Below are 20,863 nucleotides of genomic sequence, written 5' to 3'. Positions count from 1 at the left end.
ACCACGATGGGAGTGCTGACGATGCATCAGGCATCTTGCTCAGCGCTTTGCACGCACCCTCTCATCTGGTGTCACTAGCTCCCTGCAGGCTGAAGTCACGACCCTACTGATGGACTTGGACACAACCTCAGAGAGGTTCAGTCACTTGCCCAAGGCCACACAGGGCCCGGCAGCAGGATCCTCAGCAGGCAGTCGGCGCTCGCGAACGGGTCCTGTAGACAGCAGGTTTTGCCTAAGTGCTGGCCCGCCGGACCGGAGAGTCTGCAACGCCTCGCTGGCCTCGGGCGCCGGGCAGCACCGGATTGGCCGCAGGGAGGGGGCGGGGCTCCCCGCGGCCGGGGGCGGGGCCGCTCCCGGCCGTAAATACGGCGCCACATGGCACTGGTTGGGGAGGCCCCGGGCGGTGCGGAGGGCGCAGGCGCACTGAGGGGGTGATCCTCGGCCTCCGTGGCCTCTCCGTGGGCCGCGATTTCTCGCGAGAAGAGGGGCGGGGGGGCGGGGCCGGTGGGGGGGCGGCCTCGAGAGGGTCCGCCGTTCGTGAGGCGGTGGAGGCGCGAGCGGCGGCGCGAGGTGAGGTGAGAGGAGGTGAGGCGAGGGGCGCGCGAGGTGAGGCGAGGGACGCGGGGCGAGATGAGGGGCGCAGGGTGAGGTAAGGTGAGGCGAGGGGCGCGGGGCGGGGGTCCCGGCGGCGCGGCGGGTCCTGCCCCCTCAGCTGCCTGGGCGGGTCCGGCGCGGCTCCGGGCCGAGCCCCCGCGCCATCGCTGTGTGACCTTGGCCGGGCTCGCACCGTCTCTGAGCCCCGGTCCTGTGGGGATGAGGGAGACCTGGACGGGGCGTGGGGCGCCCGGCGCGCCGCCCATCCGCGGTGGGGCTCGCGGCTGTGGTCAGCTGCCGCCGTCGGGGCTGGTCCCCGCCCGTTTCTGGCCGCCCGGCATCGGCCCTGCAGGGGGGTCGGCGGCGGCGGGGGTGGGGGAATCCTCCTTGCACGCTTGTCAGCTTCCCCATTGGGCTGGTCGGGCGTGTGGAGGGAGGAGCAGGCGCGCGGGGTTCCAGGGAGCCCTTGGGGGGGTCTCCGTGCGCGGGGACCGAGAGTGGACGCCCGGGCGCACGGGTCCCTCCACCAGCCTCGTGCAGGGGGGGAGCCCCCGCCCCGGTGCCCTGGCTCGCCGTGGGCACTTCCCCGTCCCGCTGACCGCGGACCTGTGACTGCAGACCCGGCGGATGCGGGCGCGTCCTGGAAGAGTACCACTCAGATGACCCTTTGCTCCAGAAGCAGCGAAAGGAAGCCATGTATTAGTCGCTAACAGTAGGACTTATATCTTCCATTCGGGCTCTTAGCCACCAAGACATGTCCCGCAAGCCGTTGGCTGGAGCCGAGGTTCCGTCTGGCGCGGAGCACAACAAGCCGTAGTGTTCCCGTGATTATTGAATTATTTATGTTATAATTCGACGCCGGAGAGACTCAGGAGACCCGGGATGAATGACAATGTGGGTTGGGGGGCAGAGCGGATGCAAGCGCATCTTTGAGGGTACTGTCCCCACACGTGTGGGTCCGGGCAGGGGGCAGCTGGGAACCAGCTCAGCTGGTCCTCACCTGCCCCCAAACCAGGGCACAGTTTAGCCCTTCTCTGTGAACACCTGGCTTTGGGAAGGTGACTCAGGGCTGGTGTCAGTGTGAAAAAGGAGATATTAGGAAAACTTTTTTTTTTTTTTTTTTTTTAAGTGGTTTGAGAGGCGGCAGTTTTATTTATTTATTTATTTATTTATTTATTTGTCTGCCTCGGGTCTTCGTTACTGCGCGCGGGCTTACTCTAGCTGCAGCGAGCGCTCTTCATTGTGGTGCGCGGGCTTCTCATTGCGGTGGCTTGTCTAGTTGCGGAGCACGGGCTCTAGGCGTGCAGGCTTCAGTAGTTGTGGCGCATGGGCTTCGGTAGTTGTGGCGCGTGGGCTTCGGTAGTTGTGGCACGCGGGCTCAGCAGTTGTGGCTCGCGGGCTGTAGAGCGCAGGCTCAGTAGTTGTGGTGCACGGGCTTAGTTGCTCCGCGGCACGTGGGATCTTCCCCGACCAGGGGTCGAACCCGTGTCCCTTGCGTCGGCAGGGGGATTCTTAACCACTGTGCCACCAGGGAAGTCCGGGAAAACTTTTAAAAATTGAAGTATAATTGATTAACGTTGTATAAGTTTAAGATGTGCAAAGTGTTGATTTGATACACATATATTGCAACATGATTCCCACCAAAAGTGTCAGCTGACGCCAAGGAAAGTGTTACCTGAAGGTAGCCCTACTGAGAACTTAGAGAGTGCCTGCATGGACATGCATGGATGTTTAATTTTCTTGCCAGATGGTTTATAAGACTTTGGGCTGTTGTTTTCCGGCCAGCAGCACTGTTCACTGTTAGTCACTCAGTGTGCACCTACTTCATTATCTGAGCACACATTGAGCCTCTCATCATCTGTAAGACGCCAGGTTGGGCTAGATGCTGGTAATATGATTAGCCTGACTGTAATACCATGTGATTAGTGCTGTCATCTAGGTGTTTACAAAGTGTGAAGAAAGAGGGAGCAGCTAAACTTGTTTCTTGGTGTTGCAGAAGTTTTCCATAGTGGAGGTGACATACGAGTTGGACCTTGAGAGACGAGTGAAGTTTGGGGAGAACATTCCAAGTGGAGGCAGCAGGGTATGTGGAGGCGTGGAAGTGAATGGGACGTTTGGGGGGACGGAGCAGTGAGTCCCTGTGTTCATTGTGGGATGGGGTTTGAGGATTGAAATGGAGGCTAAGGTCAGAAAGAGGCTTCTGACCAAAGGGCCTTGAATGCTGTGCCGGGGAGCTTGGACTTTTATCCTTTTGGTGAGGAGTGGTCAGGGTTTTGGGCGGGATGTGAGAGATGCGTTTTAGAAGAGTAACACCAGTGAGAACAGAGGCTAGGTCCAGGGTATCAGGAGACGGAGACTGAGTTGGGTACATTTGAAGAGGGTGTGGGTCAGGACAGTGGCTGAGAGTCGAGAAGGGCGTCAGCTTGAAACAAGCAGGAGAATCCACAGTGCGATGGCACTCTGTGGGATGCGGTGAAAGGGAAAGGAAAACGGCGAAAGCGACCAAGGTTTCTCACTTGGGTGCTGAGGACGGGGCTGGTACCTGAGATAAGGAACAGTGGAGCAGGTCCGGAGAAGGAAGGGGCTAAACTGCGTTTGATGTTTAGACGTGTAGAGTTTGCAGTACTTGTGGGCCTTCCTGGGTGAGATGTGCTCTTGGAGAGAAAGAATGTGTCCGGGGATGGAATCCTGGGGAATCCAGCCGGAAAGGGATAGATGGCAGAAGAGAAGCATGTTGGATGGCTGACAGTGGAAGTGCAGTTTACTGTCATTACCGTGCAGTCACCAAGGCTAGCGGGTGATTCTATTCTAGAAAGGTCTCAAGGCTGAAGTGCCATTCCTGGATAAGAGACTGGTTATTGATAACACTGAAACAAGTGCTGCTGGTTTATACTTTTTCTTAAACTTCAGCCTGTAGTTTCAATTTTTAGATTGTTTCTTTATCTTCTTCTCCAGAAAGCAGTGGTTAGTTTCTCGCTTACTTAGTGGGTCTGTGGCTGCAGCCAGGGCTGATGGTTCTCCAGTCATTTGCTAACACGTGTGCTTAATGATAACTGGCTCAGTAACTCAATACTTCCTGTAGTTAACCAAGGTGGTGGTTTCTGTAACTGTTTAGAGAACTTTAAAAGTATTTCAGAGAGGAATAGGAAGCACCGGTTGCAGTTGAGTGGGGCAGAGGGGCTGGACCGCTGTACTGAACCCAAGAGGATGAAGCGAATGGGACCTGCTCGGCTCCCGGAACACTATCAGTTGGTACTTTTCCTTCCAGGCAGGAGAATGGAAGAGTCTTTGGGGAAAGTGAGTAGCCTGAGAAAGGACCTAAAAATAGTGACATCAGGGGGTCCACAGTAAGGAGGCCCAGCTGGATCACTCACTAATGAAGCTCATAATTAATAACCCCTTTCTAGGGTCCAGAGCTCCCAAGTTCTTTTAATCCCCTACCCCTTAAATAGGAATAGATAACCAAGGACAAGTGAAGAAACCCCTGATTTGGAAGATAGTGATCATAACACACACTTGGAAGCAATAGAGAGTGTGCAGGAAGCACACTTAAAAAGCATACTGTCACTAATACACACACGGAGATAGAAAATATTGCATGCAAGAGACAAGAACAGGATGCTCTTTTTTTTTTTTTTTTTTTTTTAAAAGGAGCATTCAGAAATCCAAAAAGATAACTCATGGATATAAAAAATACAGTGGAAGAAATAAAAAACTCAGTAGGTGAAAAGGTTGAGAACTCAGGATATACAACAGAAAAACAAAGAGATGGAAAATGAGAGAAAAAAAAAATTAAAGCATCAGATTAGGCAATTGACAGCTGAATAATAACAGTTTCAGCAAGAAATAAAATGGGATAAAATCATCCACAAAATGATAAGGTAAATCCTAGAACCAAAACTTTCTGCATTGAAGGGGGCCCACTGAGTGACCAGCACCGTGGATGAAAATGCAGGTATCCTTCACTCACCTGTCTACTCACTTCCCAGTTTGGATATTCAGAGTGTGGGCAGCAAGTTTGTATAGGGAGGGATACCGAGTTTCTAACAGTGACTAGTAAGAGTTTGGGAAGCAGGTTTATTTGGAAGCGCATCTGAAGCTGTTTCAGAATTTGAATGGTGAGAGTTCACATGGCGAGGGAGACGTGCACACTCACTCCAAGACACGTTGTGGTGAAATTTCAGAACTCTGGACAAAGAAGATCATGCTAGCTTCTGAGAAAGAATAAAGACAGGCCACCAACAGGTCATCACGGGATGACGCAGAATGACTCCGAACCCATCTACAGGAACATTGGAAGCTGGGAGACGAGAGACCATTACTTTCAAAATTCTGAAGGAAAATATTTTCCACCTTGAATTCCAAACTCAGGCAAAGGAGGATATAATAAAGATATTTTCACAAATGCTCCAAAAATTTGTCTCATGTATTTTTTAAAGAAGTGACTGGCAGGCATACTCTCCCAGAATGAGGTGATGAATCTGGAGAGACAGGCTAGAGGAGACAGGGTCATCCTCAGAGGAGAGGTGAAAAGAATCTGCTGGATGAGATGGAGAGGCTAGGATGCCAGCCAGGCCAGGCGCCAGGCACCAGGCATGAGAGCAGGTATCTTGTGACCTGAGCCTCGAAGTTTCCTCAAAGAGATTTTTTGGGGAATGTGAAATTGATGGGGCACCTGACGCTCTGGAACATCTGGAGAGGAGATTTAGACAGTTGGCAGAGTTGGGGCTGTATTAGAGATTAAGTACATAGAAAGCAAAACAAGCGAAAACACAAGACTGTTAACTAGTTCCAGGGAAAATAAGCCGTTGTTCAGGAGAGAAAGATAATTACGGTGTACTGCAAGGCTCAGCTGTGAATAGCCTTTGCGCAATGATAATAATTTATGTAAACATAGAATATTGCTCTAATTAAAATGATGATATGCCTGTCTGGAGGAGGCGTGGAGATGGGAAGGGCATGGTTGTTGGGAGGGCCCAGGGGAGGAACGAGAGACTACCTTTCTGCCAGCTGCCTGCCACCATTTGGGGAAGTCAGTAGATGATGCTCAGGCTGAACCATCGGTTATCGCCCAGGGCTGTTGCTTAGAGGCAGGTGGTGACACCAAAAGATTCGGCTAAGAAGAATGAGACAGAAAGATGGAGGTGGGTAATGAGAAAGAAAGGGACTGGGGACTGTGTGTGTAGTAAACTCCTGGGACAATTTAATCCTTTAGCATACATGCATAATGTTGATCAAAATAAAGGCAAAGCAGTAAGCTTCCAACTCTGATGAAAGAAGAGGCCAGACTCTTGCCTCTTTTGTGTGCAGCTAGGTCACTCACCAGGCTGGCTTTCTTATCAGGGAGGGTTTGCTTGTTCTTATTTCCTCTCCATTATTGTCATTGTTCTCTGTATCCTGTCTCTTGCCTGTGGTCACATATCGGAGATTTGGTGCTTTCTTTGGCTTTTTTCTTTTCTTTTAACTTGTTATAAAGGAATTGTAAAACATATCCAAAAGTAGAGATAATAGGGACTTCTCTGGTGGCGCAGTGGTTAAGAAGCTGCCTGCCAATGCAGGGGACACGGGTTTGAGCCCTGGCCTGGGAAGATCCCACATGCCACGGAGCAACTAAGCCCGTGTGCCACGGCTACTGAGCCTGCGCTCTAGAGCCCGAGAACCACAACTACCGAAGCCTGCGCGCCTAGAGCCTGTGCTCCACAAGGAGAGAAGCCACTGCAGTGAGAAGCCCGCACAGCGCAACAGAGTAGCCCCTGCTTGCCGCAACTAGAGAAAGCTCTCACGCAGCAACAAAGACCCAACACAGCCAAAAATAAATAAATAAATAATATATTTTTAAAAAGTAGAGATAATAGTTTTATGAACCCTTCTTTACCTATCACCCAGTTTCAGAAATTATGAAATCAGGGTCAGTCATGTTCATCTGTTTTTGTTAGCATAACAACTCTTTATTGAGTACCTACTGTATGCCAAGCACTAGTCATAGCCTTGAGGCTACAACTATGACAAACGCTGAAGGGTCAGGTACCTCCCTTCTAAAGTTTATATTCTAGTGCAGATAGACCATAAGCAAATAAACCAGTGAATATATAATATTGGAGGTAATGACAAATGACATGGAGAAAAAGCAGGTACGGAGGATGGGGCATGCAGGGTGGGGAGTGATCAGGGAAGCCCTCACTGATGAGGTGAGCTTCAGGCGGAGATCAGAAGGAGGTGCCAGGTTGAGCCACAGGATTCCCTGGGTGTGTGCAGGCTAGGCAGTGGGAGCCTGCTTGGTGTAGCTGATGAGCAGCAAGGAGGCCATTGTGGCTAGAGTGGGGCCAGTGACGGGGAGTAAAGGGGATGAGAGTGTGGGATCCCAGCCATATAGGGCTTGTCATGGGCCATTGTAAGGACTGGAAATGGGAAGCTGTTGGACTCCAAAGATTGGAGGGTTTTGAGCAGGGCCATGACATGATCTGACTTTTAGCAGAACCGTAACCGTGGCTGCTGGGTTTAAAGAGGATAGTATGGGCAGGAGAGCGGAGGTGAGAGAACAAGTCGGACGCTGTTGCAGTAACACAGGTGAGAGCTGGTGGTGGCCTGGGGGGCGGGGTGCACAGAGGAGGTAGGGCAGTAGAGGGGTTAGGGTCTACATATATTTGAAGGTAAAGCCCTAATCAGGTTCTTAAGCGAATCATAGTGAAATTTATTATCTATTTTCCCTTGAAATAATTTCTTTGAATTGACTTAACTCTGGGAAATGAGTTATTTGGATTCCAGAGTCAAATACCATGCAACAAATATTTGAGTGTTGCGAGGAATATAGAAGATATAGTAGACATGATCCCTGTCTCCTAAGAACTTGAAATCTAGTTTGGGAATATGGGACTGGTGTGCCTACACTAATACCCTGCCTACTTGTGAGGTACCGACGGGGCTTAGAGACCAGGGACGAAGACACCAATGTGAGCAGATAGCCAAGTGTGCTGTGGGCCACCTCTGTGGGAAGTTACTTTATTTCAAAGGCCAAGTTTGGGCTCAGTTTTCATTCAGGTCTTCTGGGACGGACATCAACCTTTCATTCTCATCAATGTGCCCATTTATTACTTATTTTTATTTGGATACACTGTCAGATTTAGTTCTCAGGGTTAACCGAATACAAGTGAAGTAATTTTATGAGCAAATAAACCCCCAGTGCTGGTGGCACGGAAGTGAAAATACACCTTACAATGGGGGTTTTAATCCAACACCAAAGCATCAGTTGCAGGGCTGGGCCATACAGGGTGCGGAGAGTAAATGTTGAGACCACTAACAAACTTTCCAAATTTCTGTTGACTACAGTCATGAGAACCTTAGTGAATTATTTGCCTTTGCAAAGCTGGAAAAGAAGTAGGTAGTTTCTGGTCTCTTTGCCAGTAGCATAAATGAATAAAACTTGAAACATTCTTGGACTTCTTTATTTTTTTTCCCTAACTTTAAATTTATTTATTTATTTTTGGCTGTGTTGGGTCTTCGTTTCTGTGCGAGGGCTTTCTCCAGTTGCGGCGAGCGGGGGCCACTCTTCATCGTGGTGCGCGGGCCTCTCCCGTTGCAGAGCACAGGCTCCAGACGCGCAGGCTCAGTAGTTGTGGCTCACGGGCTTAGTTGCTCCACGGCATGTGGGATCTTCCCAGACCAGGGCTCGAACCCGTGTCCCCTGCGTTGGCAAGCAGATTCTCAACCGCTGCGCCACCAGGGAAACCCCCTGGACTTCTTAGTGAAGGTCATGTCACTTGATTTAATGCTCAGAAGTTGGTTATTTGGACAAGGAAAAGCAAATTTTCTCAGAAATAAAGGTAATAAAAATTTGAGTGTCTAGAAAAACCAACCAATTCTGCATTAAATGTTTACTGTAGAGACTGGTAGACTGTAGTGGTTGGGAAGGTAGGCTCTCAAATCAGTTGTTCAAATGCCAGCTCTGAACAGTTGTAGCTGTGTACACACTTGGGTAAGTTGCCTGGCTGTTTTGCCCTAACTTTATCACAATTACTGTGAGGATTAAATAAGTTAAGATACGCAAGGCCTATAACAGCACTTTGGAAAACATATTAGCTATTGTTATTATTATAAAATTAATTGAAATCATAGCATTCTTCTTTGCTGATAACTGGCTATTGGTAGAAAGCATGAGTAATAATAAAAATAATGTTATATTTATATGATACAAATATTTGAGGGCCAGATGAAATAGAAAGATAAATAAGGCCAGTGGTATAGTCTAAAGAACATGCTTTACTATTTTACAAAACACTTAGCTGTTATGTTCTCATTTTCGTCCTCTCAGTAGCTCCGGTTAGCAGAAAGACCTTGATTGTTCTTGTTTTATAGGTGAAGAATTGAAACTCACACTTGAAGAGATATCCCAGGCCACTCAGCAGAGACTGGACTTGGCCTCAGAATTCCTTTCCTTTTCTTCCTGATCTCCAAATGTCTGTGTAGGGCTTCAGTGCTGGTGTCTTTATCCTGTGTTGTAGCAATCAGTGACAGCTGGTTAGTTCATAGTGTTTGTGCTGAAGAGAAAAGTTTTAGCTCCTGGTGATTGACTTAATAAGACTGCTCACATTTTTTTCCCCTTGAAATCAAATGTATCGAGGTATAATTTACATGCAATAAAATGCACACATTGCAAGTGTACAGTTCCATGAATGTGGACAGATATATCTACCTGTGTAACTACCACTACAAACAATATAATAGAACATTTCCATCACCCAGATTTCCTCCTGTCCCTTTGCAGTCTATGATTTCTGTCACTATTTTTGCCTTTTATAACCTTTGTATAAATGAAATCATGTGGTATGTACTCTTTTGTGTCTGGGTACTTTTGTTTAGTGTAATATCTGCAGGATTCATCCATGTTGTTGCATGTATTGATGTGTGAGTACGTGGTTCACTCGTTTTTATTGTTGAGTAGTTTTCCACTGAATGAGTACACCACAGCTTGTTTATTCATTCACTTGTTGATGGACCTCTGGGTTCTTTTCAGTTTGTAGCTATTTTGAGTAAAGCCACAATGAACATTCTTGTACAGATCTTTGTGTGGACAGTTATTTCATTCATGGATATTGTCTTTGATGTTGTATCTAAAAGGCATCACAATACGCAAGGTCATTTAGGTTATCTCCTGTGTTACCTTCTAGGAGTTTTATAGTTTTACATTTTACATTTAGGTCTATTATCCTTTTTTTTTTTTTTTTTTTTTTAATTTATTTATTTATGGCTGTGCTGGGTCTTCGTTTCTGTGCGAGGGCTTTCTCTAGTCGTGGCAAGCGGGGGCCACTCCTCATCGCAGGAGGTGCGCGGGCCTCTCACTATCGCAGCCTCTCTTGTTGCGGAGCACAGGCTCCAGACGCGCAGGCTCAGTGGTTGTGGCTCACGGGCCCAGTTGCTCCGCGGCATGTGGGATCTTCCCAGACCAGGGCTCGAACCCGTGTCCCCTGCATTGGCAGGCAGATTCTCAATCACTGCGCCACCAGGGAAGCCCCATATTATCCATTTTGAGTTAGTTTTTTTGAAGGTCTGTGTCTAGATTGTTTTTTTTATTTATTTTTTTTTTTACACATGATACCCAGTTGTTCCAGTACCATTTGTTGCAGAAACAGACTGTCTTTGCTCCCTTGTATTGCCTTTGCTCCTTTGTTAAAAATAAGTTGACTATATGGGGGTCTATTTCGGAGCTATCTGTTCGGTTCCAGTGATCTACTTCTCCATTCTTTTGCCAATACCACGCCATTTTGATTACTGTAGCTTTATGGTAAATCTTGAAGTCAGGCGGCATCAGTCTTCCAGCTTTGTTCTTCTCCTTCAATATTGTGTTGGCTATTCTGGGTCTTTGGCTCCTCCATATAAACTTGAGAAACAGTTTGTTGATATCCACAAAATAACTTGCTGGGAGTTTGGTTGGGATTAATCTATAGATTAAGTTGGGAGGAATGGACATCTTGACAATATTGAGTCTTCCTGTCCTTTAGCACTTTGAACATGGAATATCTCTTCATTTCCTTAGTTCTTCTGATGATTTCATTCATCAGAATTTTGTAGTTTTCCTCATATAGATCTTGTACATATTTTGTTAGATTTATACTAAGTGTTTTACTTTTGGGGGGGTGCTAACAAATGGAATTGTGTTTTTAATTTCAAATTCCACTTGTTCATTGCTGATATATAGGAAAGTGGTTGACTTTTGTTTATTAACCTTGTGTCCTGCAAACTTGCTATAATCACTTGAGCCCGTAAAATTTTATAATTGAAAAAGTATTGATAATCTAAGATTTGTATATCATATTTTGATGGTCAGTTTGGTCTTTAAATAGAGTCTCTAAGCTTTATTACAGAACATCTACTGTTATGGATCTTACAGAACCTTCCAGGAGGTTAAAAATCTGCTTGATATTTTTTAATACAATCTTTTTGACTTTTTGAAAGTCTCGGCATAAAAAAAAACTAGTCTGTATGCAAAAAAAGTTGACATCAATTTTTTTTCATAATAGCCAAAAAGGAGAGCTAACTCCAAAGTTCATCAGTTGGTAAATGGATAAACAGATAGTGGTATATCCATATAGTGGGGTACTGCCCAGCAGTGACACAAGCAACAACTTGGACAAATCTCAAAAGCATCTTCCTAAGAGAAGGAAGCCAAATACAAGAGGCTACTTCCTGTATAATTCCATTTATGTGACATTCTAGAAAGGGCAGAGCTATAGAACAGAAAACTGATTGGTAGCTGCCTGGAGCTGGGTGTTGGGGGAGGATAATGGAACTTTGGGGGATGATGAAGATGTTCTATATCTTAATTATAGTGTACATTTGCCCAAATGCATCAGACTGTACAGTTAAAAAGAGTGCGTTTTATTGTGTATAAATCATACCTCAATAAACCTGACTTAAAAAGGAAAAAAAAGCGAGGTGCTAAAGTGATTTAATCAGGAAAGAACCGTCTTTTAAACAAATGGTGCTGGAATAACAGGCTATCTCTATGGGAAAAAAATGAATCTCAGCCTCTCCCTCTGGAATACTTGTATTGGATAGTGGCTGAAATTCTCTGCATTTAACATTCCTTTCCACCATGGTAGATACATTAATTTCCATCTATTACCACCCACTGTTTAATTCTCACTGGTTTGATCACTTGTATCTATCATGTGTAGTAAATACACACACACACACACACACACACACACACAAACCCCAGTCCATATGACAAAATAAATATTGATATATTAGTGAGGGTTCTCCAAAGACACAGAACCAATAAGGTATGTGTGTGTGTGTAAAGAGACTTATCATGAGGAATTGGCTCACAGGGTCACGGAAGCTGAGCAGCTCAGACCCAGGAGAGCTGCTGGTGTGCTCCAGTCTGAGTCTGAAGGCCTGAGAACCAGGAAGACTTCTGGTGAGACTTCTAGTACTCGTCCAAGTCTGAAGGCGTGAGACCGGTGTCCCAGCTCCAAGACAGTCAGGTGGAGAGAGGGAATTCTCTCTTCCTCCGCCTTTTTGTTCTATTCAGGCTTTCAGCAAATCGGATGAGGCTAACCCACACTGGGGAGGGCCGTCTGCTTTACTCAGCCTACCGATTCAAACATTAATCTCCTCCAGAAGCACCCTCACAGACGTACCCAGAATGTGTGACCAACTACCTGGGCAGCCATAGCTCAGTCAAGTTGGCACGTAAAATTAACCAGCATATACCACCTGACCTTTTTGTACTGTAGTTGTCAGTTCTGCTATCAAATTTTGGGAAGTGCCCTTATACGGGTCTTAGTATGCGTCTGGCCTTGTGGCCCTCTATTCTAGATATGTCAGGATGACACACATCTGAGCGTGAGGGAGGTCAGCCCTCAGCTTTCTGCTGCACACCACCCCATCTTCCCGGATTCTTGCCTGCTATTGGTGTGAAGGCTCCTTGAGACCAGCAGCCTTATGTGGGCGGCCAGCACGGGGTGCTTGCTTCCTGGGGCTGCCAGGCTACCCCTGGCATCATACCCTGCCATGTGTGAGAAGAAATGTTTAACAACCCCACCTTGAGCTAAGAAACAACTCTGCCTAGCCACAGTGTTTTGGTTTAAACCCAACCTAATTCTCTTCATCAGTAGTGTTTACAAGGGCCTTTGACAAAACCCTTGTAGAAAACCAGCCCCCCAAAGATGAAACTTCTGGATAGACTTTGCTGTCAGTTCTATTGCTGCGGGCAGAAGCCTGAGACTGATATGCATCAGCCAATCGTAGATCACTTCCTCTGTGAAGGTTCTTCCTGCTCTGCTTCTTCAAGACTTCTGGGGCTTTTTGTTGACTGCATTTTGAAATAGTGGGAGATTTATGTTCGGAAACAATGCCCTTATTTTTGAATGAAAAATTATGAGGTCATCGTTGTTCCCTGACATGTTTTGTTTTGTTTTTTTTTTTTAAAGTAATCTTTTATTTATTTATTTATTTTTATAGTTTGTTTTTTTTTTTTGGCTGTGTTGGGTCTTCGTTTCTGTGCGAGGGCTTTCTCTAGTTGCGGCAAGCGGGGGCCACTCGTCGTTGCGGTGCGCAGGCCTCTCACTATCGCGGCCTCTCTTGTTGCAGAGCACAGGCTCCAGACGTGCAGGCTCAGTAGTTGTGGCTCACGGGCCTAGTTGCTCCGCGGCATGTGGGATCTTCCCAGACCAGGGCTCGAACCCATGTCCCCTGCATTAGCAGGCAGATTCTCAACCACTGCGCCACCAGGGAAGCCCCCCCCGACATGTTTTTGAAGCAGTCTTCGGTTCTCAGCCTGGCTTTCCCCACTGTGCTGCTCTCACCCCCAGAAGACAAGGAAGTGTTACCCAGATTGTCCAGCTTGAGCTGCCCAGGCACCTGGGCCAGAAATTCCTAGATGTCCTGCTCCCTTTTAAAAAGTAAAACTTGTTGCTGGCGATGCTATGTGGTAGTCTTGACTCTATTCTCCACTCTTCCGAGAAACTGGGAACTTGTGCTCCATGCATATTTTAAAGTAGCCACAGTCCTTTCTTCTCAAAGGACTACTCTCACAGGCCATTTAATAGACTCAGCCAGTCTTGTTTCCAAGCTGTTTTTGTGGCATGTTTGAGGTTAGAAATGACAACACAAAGGACTGCCCTGTTCCTTGATGTTAAAAATGAACCATGGCCTCAGCTTCATCGGTAAATGCTGCCTCAGCTTGGTGTGTAGGCGCTCATCCCCTTGATTTAGAAAGGCCTGGAAGGGGCTGTGACGTGGCAGCACTCCAGGGCAAGACAAGGCTCTTGGGACCAGTCTCCCCACTGAATAACCAGACAGGGTTTTGGCTGTCCCAGGGGAAGACCTGTCTTGCTTTTGTGCAACAGCCCCCCAATTATAAATTTTTAAACCTTTGTTTGCTTAATAAGCAAATTGCAGGTAAAGTCGGCTTGTGGAGCTTTTGCACAAGGTTGTATGGGTAACTTGTGGCTTCGGCAGCAGGCTCCAAGTTTAGCCTCCGTTACAGCTCTCTACCATATTTAGCTTTGTTTATTTTTTTCGCACTGTCCTACGTCTGCCTTATTCATTCAACAATACCTCTTGGAAATTCCTCCAAGTCCACTGTTACAGCTCTAATTCATTTTTTCCCCTCCAATTTGTTTTTATTGTGGTAAAACACACGTAACATAAAATTTACCACCTTAACCATTTTTAAGTGTACAGTTCGGTGACATCAAGCATATTCATATTGTTGTGCAACCATCACCATCATCCATTTCCAGAACTCATTTTATCTTCCCAAACTGAGACTCTGTCCCCATTAAACACTGACTCCCCATCCCCCTCCACAGCCCCTGGCCCCCACCTTCTACTTTCTGTCTCTATGAATTTGACTCCTCCAGGGACCTCATATACGTGGAATCACACACTATTTGTCCTTTTCTGTGACTGGCTTATTTCACTGAGCATCATGTCTTCAAGGTTCATCTGTGTTGTAGCAGGTGTCAGAATTTCCTTCCCTTTAAGGCTGAATAATAATCTATTGTATGGATGGAGCACATTTTGTTTATCCATTCACCCGTCGATGGACATGGGTGGCTTCCGCCTTTTGGCTACTGTGAGTAACGCTGCTGTGAGCATGGGTGTACAAATATCTCTTCCAGACCCTGCTTTCAATTCTTGTGGGTATAGACCCAGAAGTGGAATTGCTGGATCACATGGTAACTTTATATGGCAGTTCTATTTCTAATTTTTTGAGGAACCTCTATACTATTTACACAGTGACTGCACCATTTTACACTCCCATTCACAGTGTACAAGGGTTTCACCTTCTTCTCTTCCTCACCAGTACTTGTTATTTTCTGGTTTGGGTTTTTTTGTTCTTGTTTTTGTTTTTGTTTTTGTTTTCAGTAGCCATCTTGCTGGGTGTGAGGTGGTGTCTCCTGTGGTCTTGATTTGCATTTTTCTAATGATTAGTGACATTGAGCATCTTTTCATGTGCTGATTGGCCTCAGTTTCTCAACTGTAAGAGGATTATGCTGCACCCCCGCCCCAGACTGTGTGCAGAGGGCCTGCAGTAACATACGTGTGTAAAATGCGCATCTTAGTGCCTGACACACAGTAAGAGGTCGATAAATGGCAGCTGCTGTTAAGAAGATGTTATCAATATATAGTAATTATCCAAAAAATATTTGACCATGTCTTTTCCTTGCAATTAAATTGAAGTCTTATTAAATTATTAGTAAAGAGAGTCAGAGTTTTTACAAAATGTTGTAGGCACTGGCATTTATTAATGTGCATATACTACCTTTTGGCTGAAAAAGAAGTCAAGGTATTTAGGTTATCAGGCCAGGTAGTTCTGGTACTTAGCATTATAAGTATGTGGCCGACAGCACGATCCTTGATCTGTGGCTGTGCCTGTGTCCACAAGATGTAACTGTGATGCTGCGTCATCTCTACTCTGTTTATTAGTCTTGATCTGAAAACTGAAAACTGATCTGTTAAATCACTTGACATTTTAAGTTACTTTTTCCCTTTGCTGCTTTCTCAGCCTTTGGCAAACTTTTTTTTTTTAATATGGTTTCACCTTCATCTTTATAAACTGTTCGCCCTTGCACATCCTTGAGAAGGGATGGTCTTGAAAACTTTAATGACATGGGGTGCTTATGATCTAGTTTTAAAAATAGGCTGTAAAACTGTGTGATCCTAACCATTACCATTAAAAGGGTATTAAAAGCTGTTGCAGTGTTGCTTGTTCTTATTCCACTCACACCCACGACCCACTCGAAGGGAATGAGCTAAAGTACCAGCAGCAGTTGTGCAAGAGACAGCAGGATATTTCACCTGTAATCCTGTTTCCTGTTTCAAGATGTTTGTAGTGTGGTTATTACCTTTATAATGTGTAATAATTATATAATAAATATATAACATACAATACATATCCAGCTGTGTGACTCTAGCACATGGCCGACAGCCCTGAGTGGGTGAGAGGAGGTGTGATCGCCGCCCCTCAGGGTAGGGGTCCCCAGATTTTTCTGCTCTTCCTTTTTCCGTGGGAGCACATGACGAGCTCTTAGGGCTCAGGAAACACTACATGAAGGTGACGATGACCAGAGAACGTACTCTTCTCTGTCAGATGGTCGTTTCAGCTCCTTTGGTGTAGAAGCCCACACCACCCTTTGTCTGCTGACCTGTTTACCATAAGTATGTATTACTTTTTCCATTTAAAAAAAGTGAATTAAGAGGAAACACAGCTGCAGAGGTGGATAGAGACTGCACCCAAATTTCTGCCTAATGAACTTTTAGGTTCATTTTATGAAAGTGTATTAGATACCAGGTACATAGTCGAATGCATACGAGGAATATAGACTCAGAGGTGTACCCTGGGAGATGTCCCAGAGGGTGCACAATGCGGGACCCTCCCCTAGAACACCCCAAGACGTGCTCCGTCTGTCTGTGCCCCGATGCCTGCAGTGATAGAAGTCCTAGTATGGCTTAAAAAACAGCCCATTCTGGGTTTTGGCCCACTTATAATTATTAGTGTTCTTTCCTTAGGCTCGACTCAGTTTCTGAGTTGTATCTTCTGAAGCTGCTCTCTCTCCCACGTGACAGCCCTCCAGGTAGCTGAAGCCCCGACACGAATCTCACTTCCAGCCTGCACAGCCCCTCCTCGTACAGGTGCTGTGGACCAGGAGGCTGAGAGCCGGCAGAAGCCCGCACCGCTCACAGCACGCTGTCGGCCTCACACGGGGGCCCGTCTCAAGTGTTTGTTTGGATGACGTGTGCACAGAAGAAGGGGTTTGGGCGGGAGAAGGGGTGAGTTCAGCATTGCACTGAGCTTTAACTTTCTTGTTACCATGTTTTGTTTCGCTGCGCCTCTCCTTTCATTCTCACACCCACTCTTCACGAGGGTCTGCGTTCCCGCCCGGGGGCTGGTCTGGGTCCGGCCTCCCCCCTTTCAGTGCGGTGGTAAGGGATCTCCTCTCCGTCACACTCACCCTCTGGGCCTTCCTAAGCCTCATGGGTAACATCACCTGGAGAAGCTGAAGCTCCCCATCAGGCAGCCCCCCAAAGTCCACCTCACGGAGTGTGGAGGAGGGAGGGAAAAGCAGGGCCACTCGGTCTGAGACGGCAGCAGGCACCATCCTATCAGGACCGCAGGCTGCGAGAGGCCCTTAACCTTTAACTTGGCTTCTGTTGCCTTCCAGCTTCCTCGGAGGGCAGCGTCCGGTCTCTACAGGAAGCTGAAGTGAAAGGATCCGGGGAAGAGGCCCCCGCATCCATGGACACAATGACCAAAAGCCGGTTCTTCCGCCTGTGGCTGGTCTTGGGGTCCGTCTTCATGATCCTCCTGATCATCGTGTACTGGGACAACATGGGCACCGCCCACTTCTACCTGCACACTTCCCTCTCCAGGCCTCATATCCTGGAGCCCTTCCCCAGCCCCAAGCCAGGGGACGAGAAGTATTTCACCGCCAGCATTGAGGAGATTTTGGAGAAGCTCCTCAGTGCTCATGCGAAGCAGAACGTCCTTCTGGGTAAAAAGGTGGAGCAGCCCTCCGTGCTGGCCTCCAGCAAGCCTGTGCTCAGCAACATGGAAGAGAGTGTGAGGGGCTACGACTGGTCCAGCCACGACGCCCAGCAGAGCCCGGACCCGGACAGGCGGCAGGCCGAACGGAGGAGCGTGCTGAGGGGGTTCTGCGCCAACGCCAGCTTTGTGTTCCCCACCAAGGAGCGCTCTTTCGATGACATTCCCAACTACGAGCTGAACCACCTCATCGTGGACGACCGCCACGGGGTCATCTACTGCTACGTGCCCAAGGTGGCCTGCACCAACTGGAAGCGCGTGATGATCGTCCTGAGCCAGAGCCTCTCGGACCAGGGCATGCCCTACCGTGACCCCCTGGACATCCCCCGGGAGTACGTCCACAACTCCAGCACCCACCTGACTTTCAACAAGTTCTGGCGCCGCTACGGGAAGTTCTCCCGCCACCTCATGAAGGTTAAACTGAAAAAGTACACCAAGTTCCTGTTCGTGCGGGACCCCTTCGTCCGCCTCATCTCGGCCTTCCGCAGCAAGTTCGAGCTGGAGAATGAAGAGTTCTACCAGAAGTTCGCCATCCCCATGCTGAAGATGTACTCCAACCACACCAGCCTGCCCAAGTCGGTCAGCGAGGCCTTCAGTGCTGGCCTCAAGGTGTCCTTCGCCAACTTCATCCAGTACCTGCTGGACCCTCACACCGAGAAGCTGGCGCCCTTCAACGAGCACTGGAGGCAGGTGCACCGCCTCTGCCACCCCTGCCAGATAGACTATGACTTTGTGGGGAAACTGGAGACCCTGGACCAGGATGCCACCCAGCTGCTCCGGCTTCTCAAGGTGGACAAGCTGCTCCAGTTCCCCCCGAGTTACCGGAACAGAACTGCCAGCAGCTGGGAGGAAGGCTGGTTCGCCAAAATTCCCCTGGCCTGGAGGCAGCAGCTTTACAAACTCTACGAAGCCGATTTTGTCCTCTTTGGCTACCCCAAGCCTGAACATCTACTTAGGGACTGAAGGCGTTAGGGGAAAATCCTGAACACCAAAAACAAAAAAAGTGCTTGTGTTGTTACTTTAAACCTGAATGAAGGGCCTGTGGTACCGTGAGCATCTCCCGGAGGATGGAACAATGCGTTGCCGCATATATTTTTATATGGCTTTGTTTCTCTCCTGGTGTGACACATCGCAGAATTCCACAGTGCTCCTGTTGGCGAGTCAGCTGGAAACACCTGGAACTGACCACACCCATGCTCTAGTTTGTAAAACACCCTACGATTTTGCAGTCTAGACTTGCTGTTTACTCCCTCCCTATATTCACTGAGTACTGTGTTAATAATTGTTTTTTAAGATTAATATATTTCAGATATTTAATATGAAAACTGGAGAAGGAAATGGTGGAGTAAAAGGTTACATCTGCTCCTTCTGCCTGCGCTTGTGGTTACTTCGTTGGAGCGACAGATGCTCATTAAGGGGCTCCAAGCGACGTAATGGCTGACGCTTAGGCCTCAGAATCTCGATTTCAGGAAGGGAGGGTTCATGGCTGTCTTCAGCAAAAAGGAGGAACTTGAATTTGAGATCAGGCATTAACTGTGTTTGTGCAAGGGTAGCAGACAAATCCTTCAAAAGTGAAAGCTCTCTTATTAGGTGATACATGTGAAAAGGAAGGCTGTGAATAAGGGTTTCATACTTGAGATCATATCGAAGGTAAATCGTACATCCAGGTCACAGTGACAGAGGCTGGATTTTCACTCCAGCTGCCTCCTTTAATTTGCCAGTCACGGACGTAAGGGTTTGCAGTAGCAGGGACGGTGTGGTAGGAGTTCATCCCTAGAATGCGTCCCCAGCATCAGCAGGGCGAGGCTCAGGTGGCAGTCTCGTTGCCAAGCTGGCTGGTTCGGTTCAGCTTCAGGGACGTTCCCTCGAGGACTTGACTGACCCAGGGATCTTCGTGTTCGATGGCCCTGCCTTGGTGAAGGTGTCTGCTGGTCCAGGAAGGCTCTTTCTGAACATCTGGTTCAAATTCCTTTGCAGGTTTTGCTCTGAACCCGTAATTGGTGAGAAGCGTGCGGTCATTTCGTGGCGTTTGGGCATCACATTCGACCGTGTCTTCTTAATCTGTAGCATTTGGTCCTAGACGCCCAGTTCCTGAAGAGCTGGCAGAACACGTGGAAGGCCTCCCCCCGGGTGTCCTTGGCGGGCGGTGGCCCTGCTTTTCCCAGCTGCGAGGTGGTGCTGTGTGTGGCTGGAGCCCGGGCCTCCGGTGCTCACCTTGCAGCTTGGGGCTCCACAGTATTAGAAACCACCACTTCCTTTGGAAGCTTCCCTTCTTTCCGTAAGACAGTCAGCAGCCAGTACACAAACTTGAGGAGTCCAGTTTTAGAATACTTGTCTGAAGAGGCATCTGCCTCTGTTGGGAGTTTTTCACTGAAGTGTGTTCATTTTGAGAATATTCAGACAGATGTCAAAACTCATTGGGTTGTGAGCCTTTTAAGGACAGGGCCACATCTCCTTCTTTCTATATTCCTGGTTCTTTGCATAGTTACCCAGTAGGTCGGTTTCTCTGGGTGTCGGAGGCATGTTTGCAAGGATGTTGAGGCCCAGGGACTGTTGGAGTGGATGCCAGCTGCGTCCACACAGCCGCCCAGATTCCTGTGCCAGGGCCCCAGCTGCTTCCTGCGCCGGAGGGATGACTCAGGGTGTGATGGCAGAGAAGGTCCTCCTGGTCTGGGTGTGTGCGGGTGGGGTGAGACAGGCTCCAGGAAGAGAGCGGAAGCCCGCACCTCGCCTCTTTCTGGGGCGTGAGCCTGAGAACTCATTCCTTTTATTCTGTGCCATTTCCCTGACCCACACAGTGGTATCTTGTAGAGGAATTTGGCTCCATGTTTTTTTCGGCTAAGATACTATAAAAATGTTTAAATTGATACTGTACAACTAGACAATTTAACTGAACAATTCCATAAACTTAAAATTCTTTATTTTGCCTCCGTCTTCCAGCCCTCATCAACACATTTACCCACAGTCCTGATAACACTGTGGTTTGTGGTACAGAATCCTCTCTCGTGTCATCTCTGAGCCTCCAGGGCGCTGCGCCCGTTTACAGTCAGGGAGAGGGCGCAGGAGAGACTCGCCCAACACGCAAGGCTGTGGGCATCCGAGCCCGCCTGGACTTGGGCCTCCTGACCCTGGTGCTGTGCATTTTCCACCTCACCCGGGTGTTTAGCACGCTTGTTGTGGGCAGGGGCGGGGGGGGGGGGGGGGGAGGGTGTGTGAGAG

At 47.9% G+C, this 20,863-nt stretch overlaps 1 protein-coding gene across 9 annotated transcripts; it reads left to right on the top strand.

The window, feature by feature from the left end:
• The first annotated feature begins 496 nt into the window (after nt 1–496).
• CHST12 (carbohydrate sulfotransferase 12) lies at nt 497–19,009 on the top strand. Of its 9 annotated transcripts, none has more exons than XM_068566041.1 (3): nt 503–570; nt 16,669–16,872; nt 17,265–19,009. In XM_068566041.1, the coding sequence occupies exon 3, from the start codon at nt 17,339–17,341 to the stop codon at nt 18,605–18,607; it is 1,269 nt and encodes a 422-aa protein (XP_068422142.1). In that variant the 5' UTR covers nt 503–570; nt 16,669–16,872; nt 17,265–17,338; the 3' UTR covers nt 18,608–19,009. The 9 variants fall into 9 exon arrangements, with proteins under 9 accessions (XP_068422144.1, XP_068422142.1, XP_068422137.1 ...); XM_068566036.1 differs by having other exon boundaries at nt 509–570; nt 16,612–16,872; XM_068566042.1 differs by having other exon boundaries at nt 510–575.
• The last annotated feature ends 1,854 nt before the right edge of the window (nt 19,010–20,863 follow it).

This window comes from Eschrichtius robustus, chromosome 16 (genome assembly GCF_028021215.1).
Source record: "Eschrichtius robustus isolate mEscRob2 chromosome 16, mEscRob2.pri, whole genome shotgun sequence".
Classification (NCBI taxonomy): Eukaryota; Metazoa; Chordata; class Mammalia; order Artiodactyla; family Eschrichtiidae; genus Eschrichtius; species Eschrichtius robustus.
The sequence above is the reverse complement of the archived record's forward strand: the minus strand, read 5'-3'. Positions and strand labels throughout refer to the sequence as shown.